This window comes from Limulus polyphemus, unplaced genomic scaffold (genome assembly GCF_000517525.1).
Source record: "Limulus polyphemus unplaced genomic scaffold, Limulus_polyphemus-2.1.2 Scaffold756, whole genome shotgun sequence".
Taxonomy (NCBI): domain Eukaryota; kingdom Metazoa; phylum Arthropoda; class Merostomata; order Xiphosura; family Limulidae; genus Limulus; species Limulus polyphemus.
Window position 1 is genome coordinate 233,339 of NW_013666366.1, and position 12,418 is coordinate 245,756.

Genomic DNA, 12,418 nt, shown 5'->3' on the forward strand with positions numbered 1-12,418 from the left:
CAATTAATGTGTATATGTTTTGCTACAAGATGTTTATTTTTGTTTTTGGAACATACCTTAGCCACCTGATGCAATACAACAAATCTGTAACTTAGCAACGCGATGTTGAGCAATTAATGTGTATATGTTTTGCTAAAAGCTGCTTATTTTTGTTTTCTTTAAATTCATTGTGCAACTGAAATACAATACAAAAGTAGCTTATGAACATGATAATGAAGAATTTGCGAATATATACCAAAATGATGAAGAGACGGACACTGGGAGGAAAGCTCCTGCCAAGTTGCAAAAGTTTAAACCAGATCACCAGTTTTGAAGATGAGAATACATGATGCAGAAAGCTTCACCAGATCACCAGTTATAAAGATAAAAAGAGGGAATGCAGAGAGCCTCACTAGTTAACCAGTTGTGGAGGTGAGAGAATAGGAATGCAGAGAGCTTTACCAGATCACCAGTTGTGAAGATGAGAAGACATGATGCAGAGAGCGTCGCCAGTTCACAGGTTATAAAGATGAAAGGAGGGAATGCAGAGAACCTCACTAGATCATCAGTTGTGGAGGTGAGAGAAGAAAATGTACAGAGCTTCATCAGATCACTAGTTGTAAAGGTGAGAAGACATGATGCAGAAAACTTCACCAGATCACTGGTTGTGGAGGTGAGAGAAGGGAACATAGAGAACTTCACCAGATCACCAGTTGTGGAGGTAAGAGAAGGGAACATAGAGAACTTCACCAGATCACCAGCTGTGGAGGTAAAAGAAGGGAACATAGAGAACTTCACCAGATCACCAGCTGTGGAGGTAAGAGAAGGGAACATAGAGAACTTCACCAGATCACCAGTCGTGGAGGTGAGAGAAGAGAACATAGAGAGATTCACCAGATCACTAGTGGAGGTGAGAGAAGAGAACATAGAGAACTTCACCAGATCACCAGTCGTGGAGGTGAGAGAAGAGAACATAGAGAGATTCACCAGATCACTAGTGGAGGTGAGAGAAGAGAACATAGAGAACTTCACCAGATCACCAGTTGTGGAGGTTAGAGAAGGTAATGTAGAGAGATTCATCAGATCACTAGTGGAGGTGAGAGAAGGGAACATAGAGAGATTCATCAGATCACTAATTGTAATGTATCATCCTAATACGAAGTGCTAGACTATTAACTTTTCACATTTACTTCCTATGAAATTAAGTTATAAGTTTCTTTAGGTTATAATGATCGGTAATAATAATTTTGTTCTTTCAGCACAAATTCAGCTAGCTGTGCTGTATTCTCCATGGGGATCGAATCTTGAATTTCAGCTTCAAATACTGGGTAACTGGGGCAACAGAAATGCTAAAAAATATTTATCTTGAGTTTATAGCTACAATTTAAGTCCTTTTACAATTAAGATAAAACTCCACATTTCGAATGTTTTCTAAATCATTCTTTATAGGCTATTATTATTGTTAGTTTTGGTTTTGTTTACATACAGCTACGAAGAGTACGTTTCTGGAGGTCCGGCATGGCCAGGTGGTTAGGGCGCTCGACTCACAATTTGCGGGTCGCGGGTTCGAATCCCCGTCCCACCAAAGATGCTCGCTCTTTCAGCCGTGGGGGCGTTATAATGTGACGGTCAATCCCACTATTCGTTGATAAAAGAGTAACCCAAGAGTTGGCGGTGGATGGTGATGACTAGCTGCCTTCCCTCTAGTCTTACAATGCTAAATTAGGGACGGCTAGCGCAGATAGCTCTCGTGTAGCTTTGCGCGAAATTCAAAACAAACGTTCCTGGATTGATGGTTGTATTGTGACAGAAGAGACTAATTACTAGTTAGTACATCTTGAATTCACGAACAACATAAGGTGCACTCTTACCTGCAAGTTACACATAATGTCTGTTATATTTATAAGTACAAAGACAGTTCAAACATTTGATGAATTTTATTGACGAATAGAAAATTACATCGTTCCCAGACTTAAATTCGGTGTTATGCAATATTCAAAAAAATTATTAAATTATTAATTTTATTTGTAATTATATAGGAGCTTAATGAATAGAATTCTTTCGCTATTTCCTATTAAACGAACGGGTTTTCTGGTTCAGAATGTCCAATAACCAATGTTAAATTGGAAAATGACTGCAAACAATTTTTCGTATTTCTGATATAACTTAAGAACAACATGAGAAAAATTTAATGTCCTGATTAACTAAGTAAAACATGGCCATTTTATTATTCTTTAGATTTTACCATTTTCACAATTTATTGGAATTTTTCAATAGCACACCTTTGATTAGTTTAGTGTTAAAAGTCTGGGTTTAATGGTGGAGCGGATACGTTACAAAATGGCATGAGTTGTTAACTTGTTTGGCAAAAACCATGAAAACTGGTATACGACAGTTTTAAGACATGTCGGTTTAAACACTCTTGGAAGCATTGTCAGAGCAAAGCTTCCTATTTTTTGCGAATCATTAAGTTCGAGCTGATAGTATTTTAATATTTTCTGTTTAAACAATTGCTTTAGTACTAGCTACTATTACGTAAATATTAATGTCAGACTTTATCGAAATGTGATACAAAACACATAGTTTCTTTATTTTACTTCACTTTTCTTACAAAATAAAATCAAAGTTTAAAAAATATTACAAACAGACAATCGTCGTCTTGGTGCAATAGCGAGTCAAGTGAAACATGGTTATTGCAATAATGAGTCAAGTGACTCATGGTTACTGCAATAATGAGTCATGTGACTCATGGTTCTTCCTTTTTTGAGATAGAGAAAAGAAAAGAATAATTCTGTTTAAATTATTGGAAAATAACAAGAAAATGACAAGTACGCTTAATGTTTATGTGCACGCTTTTGAAATGTGTCTTTCTGCAATACTAGGCCAAGTGCACATTTAGGAAATACTAAGTCAAGTAATAATGCCATAATGCACTTTTAAAAGCGTTGTTTTATTGTTTGAAAGAACACTGACCATGCTTTTAGTAGGAAAGTACATTTTAAGTCTTTCCCTAAGGGAAAAGAAAAAAGGAAGAGCCGTCGCCATATAACAATGATGTTATGTCAGGATGATACTCGATTCTGTTTTTAGAAAAAACTGAAACACAAACTACCTGTTCATGACTTTCGCCTATTTTATTGAACAGTGCAAATATAAATATTGTCTATTAATTATTAATTAATGCGATAGATATCCTTATATGGCATAACTATGAGGGACTAGATATCCTAGGCACAGGGAAGATATATAGAATAGCTGGAGGGACAGCACTGGGATTTATGTGTGGTAACATTGACGTCATTCACAGAATATTCAGAGAAAGTATGGTATCTGCCGTCCTATTGCGGCCCAAACTTTATCCAACTTAAAAACAACTAGAGCATTTATCTATCTGCTTTGTAGGCAGATATTCAGAGCCTGTGCTATACGTATGCATAACAGATTAAAGCAACTCTTCCAAATACATATAGTTGGTATAACTTTTCTATTACTCTGATAAATGTACATTTTTTTGTATTCTGTGAAACGATGAGCATTAAGTTCCAACAAAAGTGTTTGCAAACAACTGAGTAAATCTGGGTTTGGGGTATCATAAACAACGGCCAAGGATGCTTAAAGATGACATGAGAAAAATATAGTTAAATAATGCAACGCTGTGGGACATAATCATATAAAGTAAGGCTAATGTATGGCTTCAAAGCTAACTCATAGAGGACTACTTTAGAAAATCATTATAAACCTAGTCAACAAATATCTATAAGCCTTGAACCTCTTGTATGTCAGGAAGTCATGAAACTGATATCTAAACTGAAAGAAATTTCCAATACTAGGTAGTCATTATGATCATGTTACTTAACTTTTTGTTACAAAATATACAGAAAATTTACTTTTGTATCTTTTTCAATTAAAATACTTCAGATATTAATATTTCAAAAATTCTTGAAGGGAAAGGTATCCAGCATTAGTGAACCCAAAATTTCATAGATTAATTCATAATTTTGTAAAAGGGCATAAACAGGTTTTGAAACCGGAACAACTATATGCACTTGTCACCAAGAGTGTAAAAGGAATTCAATACCCAGTGAAAAACTTTTCTATTAAGAGGGGGGGATACACCCTCAGGATCCACTCATGATTTCAGTGATAAGCTTTTTTTTTCTGACAACTTGCTTTTTTAAATTTTAGAAATCGGCGTACATTACAATCCTTTTACACCAATTTTCGTCCTTTCTACCAAAGTAAATTTCTTTGTCACAGATCCACCCCACAATGACATTCATGACACGCAATCTCTAAAAACCACGTGATGTAACACTCATAAGTTTTGCATTTTTCAAGGGTTTCCAAAGCATGCAAAGTCGTTAACACAGTGTCAGTATTGTAGTCATGTATATAATTATAACGATTATTCTATTACAGAGGTGGGGTACGTGATATTAAAAAGGTTTTGGAGCCTCACCATGTCGCCACATTTGGTCATGCTCTATCTCAAATCCGTACTTCTTGACAATAGCTCTGCCCAGTATTTTTTATTGCAAAAGGTTCAATCGTGAAGTGGTCATGTTCAAAGAACACATGTCCTTCTTGTATACTTTGTATAATCCATTTAATGTACGAAGACGACGGTTTCACAGCGCCTCTTTCGACAGCCTGATCACACAGAAGCCCTTAGGAACGACGTCTTGCGATTTGACTGGTATGTCTTCGTTTCATTTTCCAGTCGCTGGTGGTAAGCGTCGGTTGAATGATATGTCGTGGAAGCAACTTGTGTCGCTTTTTCAGACAAGGATCCTTCTTGATGGGGATGGATTTTGCTACTGGATTTGCAGCAGTGTGCAGTATGTTACAATATGCGGCAATTTGCTCACTATGGCTGGAATAGTTTCTGGATAGTTCTGGATCCCCAGATTGAGATATATTTCTTTATTTTCTAATGCCATTAAGTATAAGAGATATACCTGTCTTGGGAATTCTAGATCCTTCATCTGAACACATCTTTGTGACCTAAGTGTATGAATATTTTACATCGGAAAAGGCTGTTACATACTCTTCCCAAAAGCGATTACTTTTCGGTGACATTGCACTACCAGTAAACATCAAACAATGTCAAAATATAGTTTTGATACATGCCGTTCCATCACGACTTTATAATGAATGTAGTTCTCACATGATTTGTTGACTTGTTTTTTTCAAAATTGTTTTAATATAACGCGTTCAACCCACTGTGTTCTTTTATATTTTGGGCTTCTATATGGGTTTCGGAGGCATGAAATAGTTAATTATCAAACTGAGTTTTGTTAAAGACATATATTACAAATGATTAATATCAAAGGAAAGATAATTGTTATATTACAGAGATTCTAATACAATGAAATATATGATATTATTTTGGTGACACCAATACTATAAAGTGATTTGTTTCTATGTGTCTATTTGTATGTCAGTACTTTAAGGGGCTCTATGGTATCGCCCATAGGGATTCTAAGACATCTTATTCTATTCATTTTCTCAGTTAGGTAATTATCTCAATTTTCTCTTTGCTACTATCTAAGTGTCTATTTTTAACACATCCCTCAGGAGCCAAGGGGTGTCTTTTCACTACAATTTGTTGAATATTAAAAGTAAGTACAATCCGAAAACTCCCAAAGAAGGTGGTTAGCTGGGCTAGTAATGGGCCAATCTAAAAGCCAGAATCGGAAAAATTTTAGGCTTTATATCATATTGTAGCTTTCTCTCCTGATATATTTACTTTTACGTTTAATTTTGACACGGTAAAAATTGAAAGAAACTAATGTCAAACTGGCTGATGTTTGAAAACAGAATTTTATTTTATTTTCAGATTCTTTCTAAAGTTTGGGGATCAAATTATTAACCAGGAGGTGATACAAGGATGTAAGATTTGCCAATTATTTCAGTTTGATAGAACAAATAAAGAGAGGTAAAGTACTGACTAACTCAAGCAATAGAACCTATTTATAAATGCTTATAAACGTAATCCTTAAAATAAATTTTTAAACAAATACCTTATTCAATTGTTTAACTCATGCAATAGAACCTGTTGATAAACGTAATCTTTAAGGTAAATTCAAGCAATTAAACCTATTTATAAATGTTTATAAACGTAATCCTTAAGGTAAATTCAAGCAAAAGAACCTGTTTATAAATGTTTATAAACGTAATCCTTAAGGTAAATTCAAGCAAAAGAACCTGCTTATAAATGTTTATAAACGTAATCCTTAAGAAAATTTTTTAAACAAATATCTTATTCAACTGCTTAAGCTTAACTGATATTTTATATGTATTCGCTTAATCATATTCCTTAATATTAAGTTCACTTCCTAAACCATATTCACCCAGGCTAAAAAAAGAGAATGCTAGTTCCCTTTATATCATTTTTAACAGCTTAACTCATGTGTTATTTATTGTGGAAGCCATTATAGTACAGATCGTGCTTTCTGAAATTACATTTAACTTAAGTAAAGCTAGAACATTATGTTTTCCAAAATAAGTAGGCTCATTTTAGTTTGACACCTTTAGAGTAGAGTTACGCTTACGCCTAGAACAAAATATTTTTCTAAATAAGTAAAAATCGAGATGATTTGGAATTCGAAGCCGCGACTCTACTACCCGTTTTAAAATCCGTTTCATAAAATTTGACAGATTCTTGAGGTAGTAAATTAAGCTTAGAATCATCTATTGAGAACTGAGAAGCCCTGTATTCGAAACGTGGTAGTTTATTTGCCTAAAATGTCTGTTTAATTAGCAAGGCTAGGAGGTTGAATCCCCTCAGAACTTGTTTACTAAAATCATTACTTGAATGAGATATTTGCTACAAAAAAAGTAATTCTTGTTAAAGGATATTTCTATAAAACAAAGAAGGAATGGAAACCAAGTCAAAATTGAGGAAAACAAAGGCAATGCTGTCTTTAGTGGCGAAACCATGGTCGTAATAAATGAAATATTTGAGAAATATACAAATGTATTTGTTTTCCCCAATTCTGTAATTATGGAGTTTGGCTAAGTACCGACAGTTTCAAGTATTAATTATATAGAAACAATGTCCTTTACTTCGTAACTATACTCTTGAAAATATTAGATTATAAACGTTACAATAAATTATACAAAAACTATCGAGCATACGCATTGATGATGGATGATCATGAAGGAAATAAGCTGGTTTTTCATGAACGTGGCATAAAATGGTTTAAACAACTGATGAAATCTCGTAAGATGACTTCAGTTAAGTAATTCTTCATCTGTAACAAGAGAAAAGATTTTAGTCGTGAAAAATTAGAACGTTTCGCTGGTCAATATCACAACGTGCTAGTTCGTTATTATCAAACTCGTATCTGATATTAACTGTATTGTTGTGTAAGCAACGTAACTATTTAACGATGGTTTAAGTATTATGTTCTTAATAAAGTAATATATTATTCGACGTCTAAAACAGTCTCATATAAAAGCTGTTATACGGTTTGGGTTTTTTGTTTCAGCTACAATAATGTTCAAACTTTATTTTATTAAATAGATAACCATGTTCCAACAAATGGAGTTTTTACTAAAGTATTCTGAACATTAAAACAAATTGCGAAAAAAAAAATCTGTGCCTCATAATGAAAGAATTTTCAATGAAATTTCACATCTTGTGAGATAATGTGCTGATTGTCAGCACAATCTTATTCAGAGGAGGTATCATGATTTTACATTTTCATAGGTAAGAAATACGAGTTTCAATCAAAAAAGTATTACTCTCTCATGGCGTATAATACACTTAAAACTTTTCTGTTGCTGTTCCAATTTGTTAGCCTGTAATACCAACAAAGTCCAAAACACTGTTTTGGTGGTTCGTATAAAAGTACGTTCAGGGGCTTAGGGCGACTCCACAAGTTGATGATGCACCAAGGTGGGAAAACATAAGTGGGGGGGGGGGTCGCTTACGTCCCTGTAGGATGGTAGGTGTTAAGGTGTTCTAACTTGAAAACTAAGGTCTCATTGACTTAAAATAAAACTAATATTTTTATCTCAATCCGCATCTAAGTTATTTAAGAAAATACTACCAAAACAAAAGGAACAAACCTTTTAGTTAAAAGAGTAAACATTTTACTCTTTGTGAAAGCTGTCGAAAACGTATTTACACTCGTTTGAGTTCTACACCTCGCAAACATGAAATACTTATTAACGACAGCCAATAAAATGCAAATGTCACAAAATTCAAAGTTGTTGTGACGAATGTAGAATTTTAGAAATTTGTAAGTCATACAACTCAGTTTTTTGATAACAGGTTTAATGTGTTATAGAAACTGAATTTCTCCCTACTTTGAGGCTTACCCCGACTGCTTAAAAAGTGCTATCGTAGGAAGAAAACATTTCAAAGTGAGAAAAAAGCTTCTCCATTGGTCAAATTCTAGGAATAATAATACTACGTCGGTCAATGACGATTCCGAGAAACTTACAATTGACTAGCAGTAACATGAAACGATCTTTTATAATGGCAACAAGTCGACTGGGGGAGTAGAAAAATGCTCACAGAGCATTTAAGCAATGGAACTAAAATACTGATAGTAGGTTTTCCGGTTGGCGCTGCATTTGCACTACTCTGCACTGTCAACGCTACGCCCCTGTGTATGTGCTTAGTTTCACTTGATCAAACAATGAACAGTATACCGTTAGAGTGTGATATATCTTGAGCTTTTGCGTAACTGAATGAAAAATGCCTAACTTAATTTGCTTTAGAAACTTAAGAGTAACATAACCAAGAGTAGCGCTATATTTACATTTTTCATTTACTCTACTAAACCACATCGGGTAGAATCAGCTTACAAAAAGGCATATTCTGACCATATTAACCTTCAAGAGGTCAAAACGTACTACCATTGTTTCAGGTTTTATAAGGTTTTTCTCCTACTACCTACGTTAGGGGTTCCCAATCTGAGGGCATTTGAAAATGCCCTTCTCTTCGCTGTGTATAGAGTCTTGCGTGTCCTAGTACTTAGCATGCCGAGTTGCTAATCGCAAGGCCTGTAGTTCGAGTTCATGAACTCGCTCCCCACTTTCAGCGCTATTGGCTTGCTATAAGAGTGATAGTTAATATTAGTTTAAAGATAGACATCTAGGAAGCGGATGTTGCTGATAGATTACCGTCCCTCCTGTGAGAAAGAGCTCTACTTGAACCACGTGGATCTTGAAAACACCGAATAATCGCTATGTAACATAACCTACATTTTAAAACGTTGCGTAATATGATCCCCGTTGTTTGTTCACTATTATAAGTAAACGTCTCAAGTACACTGTCACCAGATGTTAAACAAAATAACAATTTAACTTATCATTTCCATTCAAAATACAAAAAAAAACACAATATCTATATGAAGCTATGTTTATAATTAATGTCTGATCGTTGCCGGAAATTCAATTATAAAGATCGTACAATACACGAGTTTTAACTACTTTTGCGAGTAAATAATCATAAACTCAAACCATAACTTAAATTCCTTTTCCGGAAGTTTTCATTTTACGTAGAACAAACAAACGTTTGTTCAAATCATCTTTTATATTTCATTTCCTGCACTCTAAATCAGGATCTGTACGTAACCACTGCATACGTTTTACATAGCCTTATTGTCTATATTCACCTCTATCCAGTCGATACACAACTTACGAAGATAGACAACTAGTAGAGCACTCAGTAGAACGCATACCTCCGTCACCCAGTGTTGATCATATTCGGCTCTCATAAAATACGAAAATGTGTCTGTATGTCCGTCGATATCAAGAGACAAGGACCATTTTTGGCAGGATAATGACGAATAATATTCTACATAAGTCTACCAAGTTTCATCAAAATCCGATCATTTTTAACCGAGTTATAGAGCAAAAATAGTGTGAAAAAGTGTCATCGACATATCTGTACCAGTATAGCGGGGGGGATGAAGGGCAGAATTTATGGCTGTGTTTCGATCTGGGTCATAAACAAACGAAAAATCAAGGAATCTATCTTAATTGAACAAAACAATCCTACTCTAAACCAACACCCTGGGGTGCCAAGATATGATCTTTGTTCTATACTATATATATATATACATATCTGTGTCAGTGTAAACTACTTGTACCTGATGATGACAAAACCTTGTCGAAACGTTATACATTTGCTGTTATGTTAAACTTATATTAAAGTTTTTCTTTATTACCCATTCAAACTGTCTCAAAGCAAAATGCAGTTACTATTTTCACCATAAAACCCCTAGATTGCACGAGATCGCGTTGCTCATAAATATAAATATATTTTACATTAAATATTCGCCAGATGGCGATACGTTCATCGAGAAGTAGAAAATCGTTTATAAAATGGAAACGCAGATAATAAGTAGGTTGTTCTGTTCTCACAAATGTAAATGTTTTATTATTACACCAAAAATCATCTACATATTACGTAAATACAATCCTTGATCGGAAAGAGTTAACATCAAGAACTGGTTAAATATTAGTCTCTTATTTTTTTGGGAGGTATATATATGTTGTAATCACGTATGTTGTTTGTGACCCCATGCATGCATATCGCTTGTGTGTTTTCATAATTATTTCCAATACCGTCCATAAAAAACAAGTGTTTCAGCACAAGTTCGCAGTCTTTTATACAGGGCAACAGTAATCACTTCATCTTTAGAACCCAGTGTCCTTGATTATCCTTCGCTCAATGGTATAAATAACCCATTCGTCCAGGAACAATTCCGGAAGTAAGAACGTCATTACCAAAATAATTTGATGGCAGTGGTTGCTATACAGCAAGAAATAAGTATGGGATATGCCATTCGGACCTTCTGCTCTCCCTCTCTCTAGATGCCAAGATCATAAACAACGTCTATCTAGATCAAGTAGTTTATTAAACCTGCTCATCTTTTAACTTACAGAAACTCTTTCGAAATCTATAACAAACAACATCTGTACACAAACCAATAGTTCTTACCCGATCAGATGCAACTGGTACCGACCCGATCAGATGCAACTGGTACCGACCCGATCAGATGCAACTGGTTCCGACTCGATTAAATACATCTGGTTCCGAACCGATCAAATGCAACTGGTACCGACCCGATCAGATGCAACTGGTACCGACCCTATTAAATGCAACTGGTTCCTAACCGATCAGATGCAACTGGTTCCGATCCGATTAAATGCATCTGGTTCCGAACCGATCAGATGCAACTGGTTCCGAACCAATCAGATGCAACTGGTTCCGACTCGATTAAATACAACTGGTTCCGAACCGATCAGATGCAACTGGTTCCGACCCGATCAGATGCAACTGGTTCCGAACCAATCAGATGCAACTGGTTCCGACTCGATTAAATACATTTGGTTCCGAACCGATCAGATGCAACTGGTCAGAGCTCGAATGCCCTAACCATTTGGGCATGCCAGGCTGAAAATTATATCCAATGCGCATTTTCCATTGAAACGGATGACTTCTGTGAAGCTGCTCTACTGTGGTGTTCCGGTTGATTGAAATCATGTTGTACACTGTTTTCTGACACTGATTTCTGGGATTCAACACTGAATTCTGAATATATATTTGTTGCTGTTATTTTCAACACATGAATGTAGATCATGATGTCTATTCCTTTTATCATTACTCTTTTGCAATTGAGGTTTTACCAGCTGCGGTCCATCCTGACTTCTCTCTATAGTGACCTTGAGTCCATCCTGACTTCTCTCTATAGTGACCTTGAGTCCATGCTGACTTCTCTCTATAGTGACCTTGAGTCCATCCTGACTTCTCTCTATAGTGACCTTGAGTCCATGCTGACTCCTCTCTATAGTGACCTTGAGTCCATGCTGACTTCTCTCTATAGTGACCTTGAGTCCATCCTGACTTCTCTCTATAGTGACCTTGAGTCCATGCTGACTCCTCTCTATAGTGACCGTTGCTCTTGAATCTTCAACAACCAGTGCAGTGTTAGTATCTATCAATATCCTATCAAAAGAAACAATCTAAAAGAAAGACAGCAAGCATCTTAGAACACCTTTTTTGGTATTAGATTACAATCCATTTGGACATCATTTTACACCTGTACATATAACTAGTTTAAGGCTTCATTTCATTTCAATTTAATCCTATTTTATTTTTAAGAATATTAGATTCTAATAAGTGTAGTTTTTATGTTACTAAACGATCACTCTGCTAACCACGATTCAGTCGAAGCTCTGGTCAGCCAAAGAGCTAGAAGCCACATAGAAAAGAATTTTGAAGATGGCAATAATCCCGAAGATGGAGGTTGGTAAGTAAATATATGTACACTTTGTTGTTTTTTCGTAAAATAATTAAATTTTTGTATTTAATTAAACCAGTACAACAATTAATGGTTCATTGTACTTATAAAATTAAATATGGGCCTTTGTAGAGCTCACCTGCTTCATTTGTCCGAAATTTATCCCAGAATTT

General features: G+C 35.2%; 1 protein-coding gene across 1 annotated transcript; it reads left to right on the forward strand.

Moving 5' to 3' along the window:
* The first annotated feature begins 460 nt into the window (after positions 1-460).
* Positions 461-1,147, forward strand: LOC106460341 (ring-infected erythrocyte surface antigen-like). The gene has a single exon (XM_013920033.1). It carries the CDS (start codon positions 461-463, stop codon positions 1,145-1,147), a length of 687 nt encoding a protein of 228 aa, XP_013775487.1.
* The last annotated feature ends 11,271 nt before the right edge of the window (positions 1,148-12,418 follow it).